The 16,711-nt window shown below is 39.9% G+C and overlaps 2 protein-coding genes and 1 non-coding gene across 3 annotated transcripts; 2 read left to right on the plus strand and 1 right to left on the minus strand.

The window, feature by feature from the left end:
- The first annotated feature begins 6,842 nt into the window (after window positions 1–6,842).
- LOC111334091 (cuticlin-6-like) lies at window positions 6,843–11,550 on the plus strand. Its single transcript, XM_022939781.2, has 6 exons — window positions 6,843–7,069; window positions 7,431–7,467; window positions 8,112–8,237; window positions 9,161–9,394; window positions 10,102–10,308; window positions 11,173–11,550. The coding sequence occupies exons 1-6, from the start codon at window positions 7,040–7,042 to the stop codon at window positions 11,424–11,426; spliced, it is 888 nt and encodes a 295-aa protein (XP_022795516.2). The 5' UTR covers window positions 6,843–7,039; the 3' UTR covers window positions 11,427–11,550.
- On the minus strand, window positions 8,474–8,557 carry Trnal-cag (transfer RNA leucine (anticodon CAG)). Its single transcript has one exon. It is a non-coding gene; the product is annotated as a tRNA-Leu (tRNA).
- Window positions 11,551–13,333: 1,783 nt separating the features above from the next.
- On the plus strand, window positions 13,334–16,154 carry LOC111334093 (kelch-like protein 40). Its single transcript, XM_022939782.2, has one exon. It carries the CDS (start codon window positions 13,635–13,637, stop codon window positions 15,342–15,344), a length of 1,710 nt encoding a protein of 569 aa, XP_022795517.2. The 5' UTR covers window positions 13,334–13,634; the 3' UTR covers window positions 15,345–16,154.
- The last annotated feature ends 557 nt before the right edge of the window (window positions 16,155–16,711 follow it).

A 16,711-nucleotide genomic window follows, 5' to 3' on the forward strand; every position in this document is an offset into this window, starting at 1 on the left:
AGAGTCCAAATAATTGAGAATCGACTGTATCTTTCTTGAAAGAAATTATTATAATTTTAAATGAAGTTCAACACAGATGCTCTCATATAAACATATCAAAACGTGGCTATAACAACAGAAAGAGGATTACAGACATGGTTTCAATATCCCATTTATTCATGATTTCATCCTTGTTTAACGCTGGGGACTAGGTGCACTGTACGTGTGTTTTGTCGGACTAAACTAGTGCTCCATTCAGAAAATAACCAGTTTTGTTAAAAACTCTTTTAATTATCCTCCATTAAAAAACGCGCGCTTATATATACTCAGTTTAAAATATAATATGCTAGTAGTCTGGGGTATATACAATCTCTTACATCTGTAGCATTTAAAGTATCTTACAGCAGACTCAGTTCAAGTATTAAATCTCAAAGAAAACAAATGCAGCAATAATTATACATTTTAACTCGATTTTGAGTCCTAGTTCAGTTTTAAGGTTTGATAACTCATCTTCAATGTTCAGGTCAAGGTATATATAAAGGTAAATTCAAGCAGGTAAAAAAATTCCAAGTCTCAATAACAGACTTCTATTGATAAAATGAAATGAATCCTTATATTTACAACATCTCTTCGGAAGAATTGGCACTAACTGTAACAATTCGGGTTAAATTCTTCGAAAACCAACCTACGCAGATATCACTTTGTAGTTAGTCGCTGCATCATTTTATGTTAACGGGAAATTTTCAGTAATCAGTCTTGGCTCTTGGCATTGTTGTTTGTCTTAAATCGCCTGTCGGTTGACCATGGCCATTGACCAGAAACCTGGTGGACATGCGTGTCTGATGTCTCTTTTGGCTACACGACCTTTACTCTGCTGAGATTTCTTGACAGCCGTACTTCGCATTTGTTTTAACGTCATCTTCTTTTTACAAGCCCACATTCCTGTCGGACAATTTTCAACGTCTCGTTTGCTTTTAAAAGAAGACTCCTTGGATGTCACGTTAATGTTAGAAGTCCCTTTAACCGGGAAAAGTGCAGCAAAATAATTATTTGTCCTAGGGACACTGCGTGCTACTATGCCATTTTTAGAATGCTTTTCAGCTGAACATGACCAAACCCCCGGTGGGCATGCGTGGTTGGCGTCTCTTTTGGCCACACGAAGTATACTCTGCTGAGAGTTTTTTCCATCTGTATCAACATGTAACATCACGTTCTTTTCACAAGCCCACACTCCTGGCGGACAATTTTTAATGTCTCGTTTGCTTTTAAAAGAGAAGTTCATGGATCCTATGTTCATTTTGAGAGCCATTTTTACAGGGAAAAGGGCGGCATCAAAGGTATCCCTCGATCGCTTTCCAGTCTGACAGCTCCAGACTCCCGGAGGACAAGCCTCGGAATCGTGTCGAGTCGCTGATAGTTTTACTTTCCTCTTGATATCGATGACGCCGGCACGAGCCAACATAATGGAACAGACAATAAAAATAACAAAAGTAACAAAAAGGTTCATTTCCAAATTGGGTAAAGGTATCGACGAAGCAATGTTTTAAACGACCGTCTAATGGTTGGTCACTATCTGTTCAATGAAATATTTGCGGATTCATGGATCTTTGATCTTTTTATTAATGAACCACAGCTGCCGCTACGCGTTAAACGCAAATTTTTACTGCGCTAAAAGCTGTGTCCACTTGCTTGAAACGATGTGTTGCGGAAAATTCCACTTCACGAAAGGTGTGACAATTTTGACTATGCAATCTTAACTCATGGAAAAAATAGAAAAAATGTGAATTGGTTGGACATTTCTCTACACCTTAAGTGTGACTACTCGGCTTAGTAATATTTTCCTATCTTCTGATTGGCTGTTGGGGTTCCTTTAGTTTGGGTTTTACGACACTCATCGAAAAGCACTTAATGCAATCTTGACGTTACGGCTGTCAGGAAAATTAGGCACCTGATGGCTACATGTGTCTCCTAGTATGGATAAAGTAGCCCTGTGGGTTAATAATAGCCTTTGGAGCACAATCATTGAGTTACTCAGATACAACAGTGTAAAGCTTTGCTCTCAAGTCTTGCAAAGGATATGATTGACTCTGCTCAGCTGTTCCATAACTTTCATAGCCAGAGTTCCTTTTGCAGCCCTCCACTCATTTCATTCAAACGCGACAAAAACAAAGGCAATTTTTTGGTCAGAAGTTCATTACAAACTAATGACCAACCCGGCACTTTTAAATGCGCTCGCGCACGATGCAAAACAACGCTGAAAAAATATCGGGCCCAAACAATCCATTAAGATCACTGATCACTTCACGCGCACCTCAGCCCACGTCAACTATTGCATAATTTGCACTTATTGCAAAAAGTTATACATCGGCAAAACAGGAAGACGACCAGGTGACCGATTCCGAGAACACCTTCGCGACGTAGAAAGGAATGACAAGAACGCATCAGAACCAGTCGCCAGACACTTTAATCTACCTAATCATTCTAAGCAACATATGGCAATCTGCGGTCTTTCCTTACATATATGTAGCTCGGAAAGCCGCAAAACTCTTGAACAAAAGTTTATCTTTCTAATCGGCACTCTTAATCCGACAGGTATCAACGAACGCTTTTCATTTAATTTATTCGTGTTTTTCTCGTCGCCATGTTCCCACCAATAGCGTAGCTCCACTTTCTACATATAAACCTACACACAACCCACAATTCCTCCATTCGCACTGACGAAGGACTAACGCTCGAAACGTCAGCTTTTTAACCCTTCACGGTGGCCAATTTACAATTTCAACTCACTGAACGCTTCCCCTAAAATTTTGAAATTCGGCCGCGAGGACGTCACTTTCTCAAAGTTTGATAATTTGCTGTGAGCGTATATAATGACACCCTTCTAAACATCCCTCGAATAGTTGACCGAGACTCTAAAAACATCAGATTGACTCTTGTTTACGGCACTAATATTCAAGCATTGTTACAGATATTACACTTCCGCTGTTTGTAAATATAGTGAAAGTTATTGGCGTGTTTCGCTTTGAGGCTCAGCTGTGTATCATCAATAAAAGGTCTTCGATCCATGGACTAGCAAGTACTTCGATTGAAAGACAGAAAACCAATCATTACAAGTTTTTCACGAATTGAGACGTTGATATAAATCTGAAAATGAACTTCGTTATTGTTCTAATTTTATTGAATGATTTTATTCACTTGGCCCGTGCTGGCCTTAACAGTGATAAAATGAAGGTATCAACAACTGAGGACGATTCTTGTCGTCTAGGGGTCTGGAGCTGCCCACCTGAAAAGCGATCAAAACTGGCAGGAAGAGCATCTTGGGATACCACTGGTGCTAAAGAGTTCTTCGTTGAGAAACCCCTTATTATGGCCAAGGCATTCAAGGACTCTTTTCGTTTAGAAAACGCAGCAGACACTGAAAATTACCCAACAGAAATGTGGACTCATAAAAAGAAAATGAGGTTAAAGCAGATGCTATGGACAGCTGTCAGGAAATCTCAGCAGAGTAAAGGTCGCGTGGCCAAAAGAGACACCAACCGCGCGTCTCCTTCAGGGGTCTGGTCATGTTCAGCTGAGAAGCAATCTAAAATTGGCATAGTGTCACGTAGTATCCCTAGAACAGAGGATTTTTTTTCAACAACCTATCGACGTGCGGCGGGATCTTATCCCCCAATCTGGACACGGTAAACTTATTATTTTAAATTTTCATTTTTTAAGAATATTAGAAATTGACAAAAAATGAGATTCTCTTCAGTTCTTAAAATTTGTCGTTGCAGTCGTGGCCGCGAAGAAATATTTTCCAATCTAGCTGAGCCGTTTCTGTACAAGGTTATGACAACAAAATAAAAAAAGGAACTATAAATCATGCGCTCTGTCTTGCTTTACACATGTTCTCATGTGTGATCTTTAGAGTCCTGTGTTAACTCCGATGCGTTCGTGGTTCCCTTCGCCTGAGCATCCTCTAGTCTGTGTACTCCACACTAACTATAAATAGATTGTGCTCAGCAACTTTTTGTATTGCGAGCAACGGTCAACAACCTAGAACAACGTTGCCTTCTTTGGAAACTTTTGGGTCAACAAATGGTTAAAAACTGACTAAACCATCGAAAAGGTCATTATCAAAAGGTTTTTATTACAACTAGTCAAAACTAAGGATGTCGTACGTTCTTAGAAAATAATACGTGCGCCTACAATGGACAGCAGCTACCTATCTAACGGGCGCTTACATCCAGCAGTTATTCGCTCCAACAGTAGAGCTTCCCGCGCGAAGGCCTTTATAGATTATGCTAGCATAATTTTTGGCATAATTTGATAATTTCTGTCAAGTATCAATGATAGCATAATTCGCATATTTTGATAATTATCGGATCACTTTTGATGCTACAATTTGATCATTGTTCATCATCTCTACACCCAAGCACTTGGTGACGTTATTCGATGTTTTAATTTAGTTCAAGTAGTAGCCTTTTGTAGTTCACTGTGAATCACTGAGCGGCGTCTGAAACGGTCTGAGCCCGGGTCTGGGGTGCACCTAAACCGGAAGTCACATTGTAGGCCATGCATGTATAGTCTAGTACTAGTGTGGATGTTAACATGAACCACATGGTTATTTGAATTTCATTGTGGATTTGTTGCGTTTCTTTCTTGTAGACAAACGGCTTCTGATTAAAAAATGTATTTTTTGGACTTATTTGCAATTTTTTCAAAGAGCATAATTTTAAAAAAAAGGCATAATTTGGAAAAAAAGGGCATAAGTTTAGCATAATTTCGCCAAAAAAAAGCGATGCTACAAGGATAACATGCTACTTTTACTAGCATAATCTATAAAGGCCTACCGGCGCGTGCGAGGCATCACAGCTAGAAGCTGAAATGTCTGACGAGGAAAATGAAAATAATACAGATATTGACCCTATTGAGGTTACCATAACTGCTGGGGCAACTCTTAAAAGTCCTGCAATTTCGAGAAAGCGCAAAATTCACGTAAACAAAGGCAAATACAAACAACGAGAAGCGGTAGCTCGACCTCGTCCTTAGGGAAAGCAAACACAACATGCGCTTGGGATCGCGCGAACTTGAGACTATCCAAACGCCATTAGAAAATACTTTCTATTACTATTTACGTTGAGATTATATTGATCACAACAAATGATGTTAAATTACACATGTAACGTCATGTTTTGGGTAGTAATTTAGAACAAAATGATGCTCAAAAGTAAGCAACTTGTGGGTGGCAACTTTTAAATTTTTGAGCAACTTTAGAGCAACTTTTGGGTGTATTGTCAAGCAACGTTTGCTGGTTTTACTAGCACAATCTATTCATGCCCACTCCACACTAGTTCCCACGTTTTCCGAATAAGTTTCGTATACGTTTCTCATGAGCTCCCAACTTCATTAGTGTAACTCCCCATGCGTTCAAATTCCACACTACTCCCCCAGGCGTTTCTCGTGATTTCCTCATGCTTCCCTTACGAGTTCGTTCCCATTGTAATATATCCTGTGACTAATTACAGTTCCTATCTTAGTCACTGTTGGTAATGCGACAACAACTTTTCAACTGCAACTCTTTCCATTTATAAATCTCTAATTACCAGAACGTTCTTGCAATCAAAACCCAACAGAAAGAAACAATCCTTCTCCAAAACATAATCTGCTGGAACCAAAAGGTCGAGACAGCAGAAAGCAAATCGTTATCAATAAAAAATGTCGTATTCTTCTTGAAAATAATAATCTGCTGGCTATACCAATTCAAGTTTACATCCAAAAATAGCTTCGTTTATCATTTTCCTTTCTGTGAAGGGGAATTCTTTGATTTCAACTGCAATCTTGTCAAGGAAAGACAGTTTTTTAATTGAGAATTATAACTTCCGTCCGATAGGAGTTGACAGAATATGCTGTGATATATTTTTTGGCTTCTTTATTTTATTGTTGTTCTTTACTGCAGTTTAATGAGAGAATGGGGGGGTCAGTCCTCGTAAACAGAGTATAAAGGGGGGAATATGGAAAATCGACTGCCAGTTAACTGCCAATGAGTCGGAATCAAAAGAAAGCCTTATGAAGGGATCAGGAACATTTATTCCCCCTCCCCCCCCCCCCCCCACACACACACACACACACACACACACACACACACACACACACACACACACACACACACACACACACACACAGGTGTTAAACAATGACCGGTCCCTTGTTTTATTTTGTTCATGCAATTTCGCCCACCCCATCTGTGCGGTTTCTGGAGCTAACAAGTGCAATCTTGAACAAAGTTAAAAATTATAAAGCCGAAATTCAACGATAAGGTAAGGACCAAACACTCTTTTACTTAATTTCTCATCAACGAAACATGGTCGTAATATTCACTTTCATTTCCTCTACTACGATACTTAGTTCTTATTAACCGAGCGGGAGGTCTATATGGGAGAATCTTGACCGAGGTTGCCAGTACGGACCGAACGTTGTGAGGTCTGTACCAGCGACCGAGGTCAAGATTCTCCCATACAGATTGACCTAGCTCGGTTGATAAGATGTTTAATATATGGCAGTGTCTAGAAAGCAACGGAACATTCTATTCTTTGTAACTTTTTTTCGAGACCGGTCTAGACGCCGGTCTAGATGGGAAAATCTAGACTGCTTTCAATATTGATTTCAGCCAATCAAATTCGTGAATTCGGTAGTTCCCAGTCCTTGTGAGACACAGCCATATAATAAGGAGTAATAACAAATTTACCCCGGCATCGAATCAGTCGTTCGAGGAAATTATCAATTTAATTGTCTTTTTTTTTTCAGTGCTCTCATTTGATCATTTACATCATAAAAACACGAAGTTTAAGCTTACACCATCATCTGCTAGCCCTGTTTATTATAGTAAAGCTGAATAAGGTTTTTACTTATTATTCTCGCTCCTTTTCTAGTCAGCTGAATACATCTTGAAGTTTATGGATAATACATCACTGTCTTCACATAAAAGGATTCGAGTGTGACTCGTAACATTATATTCAAAAGGACTACCACGAGATAGACAATTTCATAATTCTGGCAGCTGCTGAAAGACTCTAGAATGTTTGGGAACTTATTGCTTATATCTTTGGTAAGTGAAAATTTAAGTGAAGATAAATGTTTACATCCAATAGGTTTGTAGTTTGTATTCCATGATACTAGTTGCCTGTGCTGAACTTTATAATCCGAGAATGCAGACATTGGCGGGTGGGAGTTATGATCAAAACGCCAGACCGGTCGAAGACCGACAAAAATTGTGTGATTTGTTTCAGACATGATTTACCCTTTTGGTTTCTAATCATTCAGGAGGCGCCACCAATAATCCATTAGACTATCTTACATGCGAATTCTCAATTTTCATTTACTATTCACAGTACCCGAAAAATGTCAAATAAAGTTGCTCGAATCTGTCTTTTTTCTTTTTATCAACGCAATTTCCTATCTCATTGCAGGCCATATTGAACGTCAGATCTTCGAGTCACATTCCAGGTTGGCCTAATTAAATCGCTCATGAACTCTGAAAGTAGCTGGCATTAGAGTAGCTCAAACGTTCACATGACGCCGTACCAAAATTATATGAATAGATCAAGATGTTATAAAACTCGTCCACAACAGAGACCTTATTTTGTTTGTCGAGGGCTCTATTGACTTAATTCGTAAGTAACTTACAGCACATTTCTGTCAAGAATTACATCTGATTGTTCACACACAAACATTTCAATGTTAAAGTTTGCTTTCACGGAGTTGCACAAGTGTGCTTAAGGTTATGATTTTTCACATCTTAGAACGCTGTTTTCTCACTAGATACTCTCCCATAATCTGGCCTTGTCGCTATCATGCCTTTTAGGGCCAAAGCAGATAATTTTACAAATTCATGCTGTGATTTGTTTAACTTCAAAAAATACTTTCAGTTATCGCATCACCTACCTCATTTTTAAATCACGCATATTGAAATATTTCCTCTACATTCGCTGGCGATGCCGTAAATCGGCAAAAGCTTGAATTATTAAAATAGAAATACAGCAGCTCAAAGCTTAAATTGAATCCTCCGTTTAATCATAGCTGAGTTCGCTAACATTGAAATTTTTCAATTTTACATCTCTCTCATCTCCTTTTTTTTTTTTCTCGTTGAGAATGCCCCGTTGCCATGGATGTAGCGTTCATGATTGACGTGTCAGGAAGTATTACCTTGAGGGACATGGCTGATTTGAAGACTCTGATCAGTAAAGTTATCTCGCAATTTGTAATAACAGTTGATGGTGAGTTTTCTTGCAGTTGAATGTTGTTCAAAATTAACTCACTCTTATGTAATGCGTCGATCCACCCCCCCTTCCCCCCTTCCCTGCGCGGCCCACTCCGAGCAACCCGCGGGCATTTGACTGTGGTTCGTGCCAGGGAGTGGGGAATTTGAACCTTGCCTGGCGGAGGTGTCGGTGAGGATTAATTTGAACTGGAAGTGTAAAAATTTAGTTGAGATGACAAAAATTAACCTACTTGTCAGAAGTGGGATTCGAACCCACGCCTACAAGAGTAGACTGCGACCTGAACGCAGCGCCTTAGACCGCTCGGCCATCCTGACATCTTCTATAGTACAATATTGTCTGCACTGAAAGCTAAAAATTAAAGATGGAATTCAAAGAGCAACAGAAGATGGACTTCCCACCTGTGGGTTCCTCAAACATATCTAAAAGCTGAGCCATTACAGAATTCGCAGTATTGTTAATCTTTGAATCGATTCATATCTTCACAGTAGGATGGAATATGTTTCTACTGGTAGCGCTAAATTTGATGACACTCTTCTTACTTATCATGTCTTTCAGGGCTTCTGTATTTGGCTTTCTCTTGTTTCCATTGTATATCAAAGATTTTTAGTCAAATTGTTTAACAAATTAAGATTGCTGTTGTTTTCGTTGTTTTAGAATCTAGAGACCAATGCAAACTTCCCCAAAACTACCTTTTTGGTACCTGATTTGGCGATTTTGGCGAGATTTTATTCTCGGATTTTACTTTATTCAAGAAAAAAAAATTAAAAGTTCTCGCAATTTTGGAAGATCTTATGACTAGCATCCAGTCACCTCTCCTGAAACTTTACCACGCCTCACGTAAAAAGACTGGGGACGAGTTTCGTCACAAAACTATCGTCCGTTGTCAAATCAGTGTGTATATCTATTCACTTTTTCAGGGGCTCACTTGGCGTTGATGACTTTTGCAGATAAAGCCAATGATCAATATTATTTCAAGGATGAACAGAATGTTTTTTCAATCCAAGAGGCTGTAAGTAGTCTTTCTCATCCCGGAGGAGGATCAAATATGGATGTTGCTTTTGAAGAGGCTCGCAGACTTTTTTCAGAAGCCGCTGGTGGAAGGGCTATCGTTACACGTGTGCTTGTTATTGCCACTGATGCTGACTTTTATGGTAAGTTTCAATTGTTTTGGGTGAAATTTCTCATAGGGATTTAGAGACCAGTCTGTCATTACGATGAAATAGTTTTCGGGCGGAAAGGAGGGGTCCCAGTCGTCACCAACAGAGTATTAAGTAGGGACTATGGATAATTGCCTGCGGTTTAAAAACTTATAATCTAAAACTAGACACATTTGTTAAACTGAATGCAGAACACTTTACTTTTCACCGGTCTACAGTACTTTCGGTTCGACCTTGTTGAGCTGCGTCGTTGCTGTAGTTTGCGACGGCGATTCGCAGTGAGAATTATTATTATTATTATTATTATTATTAAACATTCTGGTACATTTGCTAACCGAACCATCTTTAAATTCCTTTTTACCGAACTTTTCATACCCCAAAATCCCGAAAAAATGCGACCTCATCCAGCAGTACATCTCCTTTAGCCTATTATAAGGAAGTACGCCCTCCCCTCCCTTGCTACATGGAAACTATACTAATACTGATGGTAAACAAACTGAATTCCGAGTTCCGGTTTGCATCTCCCAGTAATCGAAATTCAATTATAAGGTACTAAACTAGGTAGGTCACAACTTACTTACACTAGGCAAACGTTCGCGCAGGCTTATATAAAAAAAAAAAAAATGACAGCGAATAGGATGGGGGGGGGGGTCTGTATTTAGGATGGAGGGGTCTGTATTATTTGTTTCATTTCCCACCAGATCAAGAATTCAAGCTGGCTGTGAGCTCTTCGCAACTAGTAAAAGATGATGGAATTATTATCATTGGCTTGGGAATCAGCTCCAAAGTTAAGCCGATAATGTTAAAAGCGCTTGCTTCCTCAGTGGAGCAAATTTTGCTAGTTCCTCACAGCGCCTCATCTGTTAAGAAAGATATCACAGGCGATCTTATTTCAATGATATGCGAAGGTAAGTTTTATTCCAGTGACTGATCGGTTACTAAATACGCGTTACATTCAAGATATTTAGCTTACTTTGAGGCCTTAGTCATTTTACAGGGAGTAATGAAGTCGCTTACGTGGGTTCCATTTCGGTGTATTCTAACCGCAGTTCTAGATATAGCTTACCGACAGGCATTCACTCATTGGTATTGCGACACAAGAGGCGAAGCTCTTGCGTTTCGAGCTAGCGAGCGATGAACATAGTGGTCAAACGTCTGCGCATGCATGAACGTTGAAACGACTAAGTAGCGTGCTTTCCGGCTGTCAGAACCAAGTTGTCACTCACGAGTCACCGTGGTTACAAACAAGCCCCCAAGGCAGTAGATCCGTTGTTTTAGAAGCGTATTACTTTTTTGTTGAAGCCTAAACAGAAGCGTAAACAGGATACTCGCACTTGATAATCTTCGCGGTCGAAAAGTTTCGAGTTTTCTTTTTCCCTACTTTTGTTTCCTTTTACAGATTCAGATAAACGTTTCAACTTTCTTTCGCGTACTTTGAGAGACAACGGTTGGTTGTTACGATTTCTTTTGAAATTTTGCTTGGGAAATTGGCGTGAGGCTAGCCAGAACTATTCCCCTCGCACTTGCCCAACGCTTCGGGGACCAATGTGTTCGAGTGATGTGACTCGTCACAGATCCCTCGCCGGCTCGATTCTCACGGGCGTAGCTAATAATATGAGTCTAGCTGCAAGGTTGTTTAGGAATTATATTCATTTGAATTCGTTTTACCCAGTAATGCAATGGTAATTGTAGGAAAAACACTCAATGATGACCGGTTTGAGGGACTTTTTTCCATTCACCCTCACTGTTTCAATCTCTGTTTTTCGTCTCAGTTGCCAGAAAACCAGAAGCAATTGTTTCTCTGAGGAAGGAAGGGTCTGCTTTACAAGGTCACGTGATCAAGTCTTTGTACACAGATAGTGTGTTGCTTTGTGCGTTGACGTGTCTTAATACTAGAAACTGTTTCTCGTTCAATTACAAAATGAACAGCCAACACTGTGAATTGAACCACACAAACAGGCTAACATCAGCCGATGATTTAATCCTAAATCCTGATTTTGCACACTACGAAATGGTTTTTAATTGAAAATTTGTCCACAGTTGTCTCTGGAAACATTGACCATCCTCGAGAACTTGACTGCCGCTGATCAGCGTGACAAAGAAGTGGGGAAAAGAAAACTGAAAATAAAAAAACAAGAAATTGAACATTATTAATCCGTGTAAGTAGATAAGGAATTCACCTTCGAAAGCAATGAACTTGCGTAATCGTTGTCACAAACACTAAATGAGATGTTTATGCCAAAATCACTGACTGAATATATAAACGTTGATCCAGTTTGATTTTTGCATCGGAGCACTGAAGCTTAATTATGTCTCTTTGACTACCAATTCGACGAGAATCTAGGAAAGCAACCTTTAGTAAATAAACCCGCGGGAACGTGAAAATAGAACACAGATAACTGTTCAGTTATTAGTAAAGAGTTCAATTAAGTATCGTAAGTAAACCGGGATTGCTTTGGCTTTGTATCATTTCGTTTTGTGATTGGTCCTAAAAACTCGCGCCACTCTCTCAACCAATCAGATTAAAACTAAAACCAATCGTCATTTGGTCACTCGCGTTTTTCCCGCGCTTTCAGAAGTTTGCTTATTTTTACTTCGAGTTTTCATTGGCTCCTAGTGATATAGTTTTTTCTTTGCTTATGATTGCTTTGGTTTTGGTTTTACGACATTAGCTCGATCGAAGTGCACTATATAATGAGAAAATGTAGCTTCGTATGTCTTTTATTTCAGTAATTCATCCGTTTAAATTCTTTTGAACACAACAGTTTCTGGATGTTCAAAATATTAAATACAAACAACTGTTGCTGTTGGGAACGCTCTCATATGCACTGGAAATCTGACCTTTAGAAGATGTTTAATTCTTTACATCGTACTCTCCCCTCCTCCCCGTCTCAGTTTCTGTCCTCAACCAGAAAGTCGCAAAAAAAATTCAGTTGACACACGTAGTCCAGAATTAAAAAGAAAACAAACAAAAAAATGTAGCCATCCTGAAGAAATCCCTGCAACTTAATCATTTTTTAGTGTTTTGTCAGCATCAGCAATTTCCAGCATAGTCCGAATATGCTTCAGTGTTACCTTTTCGGATCATGTTTACTGTAGGTAGTGTCCTACGGTAAACATGATCCATCTTTTTGATATAGAAAATAATGCGCCGATCAATTCGAAGTTTCAACACCCTCCCCGGGCATTTGACCGTCGTCAGTGCCAGAGGGGATGTAGGGTCGGTTTTAAACTTGGTCAGTGCAGAAAAAGTCACGCTCACTGATTTTTCCATTTTACAAAACTGTGTGGGTTATTCGAACACAAGTTTTTCCCTGAGGACGAGAATTTGAACAAACCAATCTTCATAAGTTCAGATGCCTAAGGCTTGTCCGGGGGGGGGGGGGAGTGTTGAAGCTTTGAATTGATCGATGCATAATCATTTGCTATAGTTCACCTCTATTTCTTAAGTCAAAATAGACCCTTTCAAGGTTAACGCCGCCATTTTGCCGAGGGTGCAAAACTGCTGGGGCGAGCGCAAAATGTACAGTGAATGTATAGAAAAGTCGGGAGATTGATGCTCGATAATCTGAGGAAGGTTGACATTCTACAATTTCTATGAATTACGAAGTAAAGATACCTAGCAAAAGATGTTGCCGATTAAATGTGAAGGGTTCAGGCTCACTGAGAAGTGAGAAATCTTATTTTCAGTTTTTCATACAAATGCTTTTAAATTTTCCCGGAAACGGCGGTTTGGTGTTAGACAGATATATGGAAAATCAAAATCTTAATTTGCGGCTTTTTTCGCGAGACTTCATTTCTCAAATTTGATCGGTAAAACTTGTAGGTCTGGTATCTTTAGTTTGTAATTCATAGAAATTGCACGATGTCAACCTTCCTCAAATTATAGAGCATCATTTTCTCAACTTTTCCCATACATTCACTGTACATTTTGCGTTCGCCTCAGCAGTTTTGCACCCCCGGCAAAATGGCGTCATTAACCTTGAAAGGGTCTATTGTTTGATCTTCGATGTTTGGCGGCTAAACCTCTGTCACCAGCTTGTGCTCTCCCCAGACTTCTCTCATCAAAGAAATCAATATGGCGATGTCACAGCGTTTTGGGTATCCTCACGTTTTGGGTATGACCCTCAACCATCGATTGCGATGACCTAGTGGAATTAGCCAAAACAAATCTAAGGACTCGCTGTAGAAAGTCTTAACATCTTCCAACATTCCGAAACGAGACTTCCTAAAGATGAATTTACCCGAGCAAGAGCACGAAACTCCACACACCGTGTCCCTGCTAGTTCAGGAAGGGAAGGAATTCAAGACGTACGGACATGTTCTTTCCGAGGCAAGTCCCTTCTTTGAAAAACTTCTCTCCAGCAACATGAAAGAGAATAATGAAGGAGTAATTCGACTGGAAGTCTTCACGGAGTCACTGATGAAAGATATTCTCGAGTTTATTCACACTGGAAACATTTGGATTTCGACTCGTGAAAATGCCGAGGAGCTTATTGCAGCAGCGGATTACCTGTGTCTCTCCAAGCTCAAGTCGTTCGCTGGGAAATTCATCGAGCAGTCCATGTCCTCTTCAAACTGCGTTTCAACTTACTTCATGGCTGAAAAATTCGATAATTCCGAACTGTTAGACAGTGCACGGAAGTTCATCTTATCAAATTTCGCCAAAGTTGCACAAACAGAAAATTTCTTACGTCTACCTAGTCACGAAGTTGAACAATTAGTGTCCAGCGACGATGTTGTTGTCAACTCAGAGGAAGATATTGTTAAAGCAATTATAAAGTGGACTATTCTCAAGAAAAGTGAAAGAAGCAAAGAATTCTGTAATCTCTTCCGTCACGTTCGATTGACCTTTTTGTCGCGTGACTTTTTGCTGAATAATGTTGTGACAAACGAACTTGTGACAGAAAATGAAGACTGTGTTGATCGCGTGAACAGCGCGTTGGCTTGGATGGATCGGAAAACCGATTGTGACCTTTCCCGGCCATATTCTCCGAGAAAGGCTTTGGAGAAATGTGTTATTGCGATATGGGGAGAGGACAAACCATTCCGCCCTCTTTTCTATGTTCCTGAAAATAATGATTTTTGTCACCTTCCGGGCATGACCGAACCAGACTGTGTGCCACAGCATGTTTTCTCGTGCCGAGGAAAACTATTCTTTGTTGCCCAGGAAGTAAATAAATCGCAGTATTATGACCCAGATTTTAATTGCTGGCGTCCGGCTCCATGGACCAAGACCGATTCAAGGGTAAATTGGTGCAAAACTAACCGGCAAGAGATAGGCAAACTATTCTTTCGGGCAGTAGTTGTTGTCGATAACGAAATCTGTTTCATCGAGGAGAACCTACAAACGTATTCAAGCTCTCTCTGTAAATTTAACTTGGACACGAATTTCACGACTCGTTCGAAGGACTGGGTAACAACAATCAGGACTTGTCTTGTCACTCTGGGCCAGTACATCTACGTCATTGGAGGGACTAAATCTGATGTAGATATTGTCGCCCATTGCTCTAGGTATGACATCGTGGAAAATACTTGGCAGAAATTAACGAACTTACGTTTGGCAAGATTTAGAGCCCTTGGAGTTGCAACACAAGAAAAGATTTACGTCGGCGGAGGATGGCTTGACTTTGGCGGTGAGATTACCAATACGTGTGAAGTTTATAGTGTAATAACAGATGAGTGGCATTTGATGGGTGGTTTAACAGTTCCCCGGGATGTTGGAAACATGCTATCGATTGATGAATCTTTGTACGCGTTGGGTGGAGTTTGCCATCCCGTTCTCGGCAAGATATGGTCAGTTGAAAGCTACGAGCATGGAAAAGATGAGTGGAGAGAAAACAGGCATATCCTTGACATTCACAAAATTATGACGTTCAGGGCGTGTACCTTTAGAATGTTGAAGGACGTGTCAGTCAAGCTGAAGCACCATGGCAACTGTTAATCGATATCAAAGCCTCTAACATTAATATCCATAAGTAAGACTCCATTTATTAGGAGTTGAGTACCCAAAATATTTTTATAATCTTTTTCTGTGGAAACGATACGGGTTACTCTTAACAGTCCAAAATAAAAAACAGCCTCCCTTCCACACTATTATATAGGTTACGTAGAATTGCAGGACAAATTTTTTTAATGGACTGAAGTCAATAAAGTAGCTACATACGTGCATGAAACGGTGATTCAAAATTGTTTGATAACTTAAACTTAAACATGTCCGTTACCAGAGAAACGTTCTTTTCAGAATAAGCGACTGGGCCTCCTAACAATGAAACCCTCAGTTGGCAAGAATTAACAAATGGTAAACACCACAGCGTACACTATTGAGTTATGGATGTACGCGGGAGGTTGCTAAGCACGAAAGAAGCGTAAGAGTCGCTCGAGGCGGTAGCCGAGAGCGACTCTAGCTTCTTGAGTGCATAGCAAACCTCCCAAGTGCATCCATAACTCAATATTGTACGCTGTGGTGTTTACCATTTGTTTTATAACATAACATTGATACATTGTAGCTAAAGAGTTCCCTTTTATTTAACAAATCTTACATGACCAGAAAAAACAAGCGCGCACGGAAAAATAGTCTTTGCATTTGCTCACGCCAGCAGCGTACACCCATGGGCAAATGGGGGACGCTAAATTGACCAATGAGAGCGCGCGCTTTACTTTGGTTATGTTATAATTAAAGAGGGCACTGAAAACCTCAGAACAACTCAGTCTTTATTGAAGTAGATATGAATTGTGCCATTAAAAGCGAAACTAGAACATATCCATCAGGGACACAACAATCTCTAAGTGTTACACGAATCTGAATTAAATTTGCTTCAACTGACGTAACTTATTAGCGACTCATTGACCGACCCAGTTGCACCTGGAGGGCTGGCTGACTGGTGACTAACTAGATAATTGATCCCTTGACTTAAGTAACTTATTAGTGTCCTGAGATACAATGAATATATGAAGTTCATATATTTTGAACTGCGGTATTAGATACGTATGCTGCACGATCCTCGCAGTAGATAGCGCTATTTATGCAATAGCGAAAATCAGACCTGAAAAAAATCAGGCCTGTACGGGACTCGAACCACTGACCTCTGCGATACTAGTGCAGTGCTCTACCAATTGAGCTAACAAGCCAACTGGGAGCAGGCCGTTAAGTTGATTCGTAATAAATCCGTGAAAGTGATAAATGAGATACAATGAATATATGAAGTTCATATATTTTGAACTGCGGTATTAGATACGTATGATGCACGATCCTCGCAGTAGATAGTGCTATTTATGCAATAGCGAATCAACTTAACGAATTATTACGAA

This window comes from Stylophora pistillata, chromosome 4 (genome assembly GCF_964205215.1).
Source record: "Stylophora pistillata chromosome 4, jaStyPist1.2, whole genome shotgun sequence".
Lineage (NCBI taxonomy): Eukaryota > Metazoa > Cnidaria > Anthozoa > Scleractinia > Pocilloporidae > Stylophora > Stylophora pistillata.

What these genes read in the sequence shown, in the direction of transcription:
- LOC111334091 (XM_022939781.2), top strand. Translation starts at nt 7,040, where the DNA reads ATGTTTGGGAACTTATTGCTTATATCTTTG. An exon ending in ATCTTCGAGTCACATTCCAG is followed by an intron (nt 7,468 to 8,111) that starts GTTGGCCTAATT and finishes TTTCTCGTTGAG; the next exon opens with AATGCCCCGTTGCCATGGAT. An exon ending in ATTTGTAATAACAGTTGATG is followed by an intron (nt 8,238 to 9,160) that starts GTGAGTTTTCTT and finishes TCACTTTTTCAG; the next exon opens with GGGCTCACTTGGCGTTGATG.
- LOC111334093 (XM_022939782.2), top strand. Translation starts at nt 13,635, where the DNA reads ATGAATTTACCCGAGCAAGAGCACGAAACTCCACACACCGTGTCCCTG.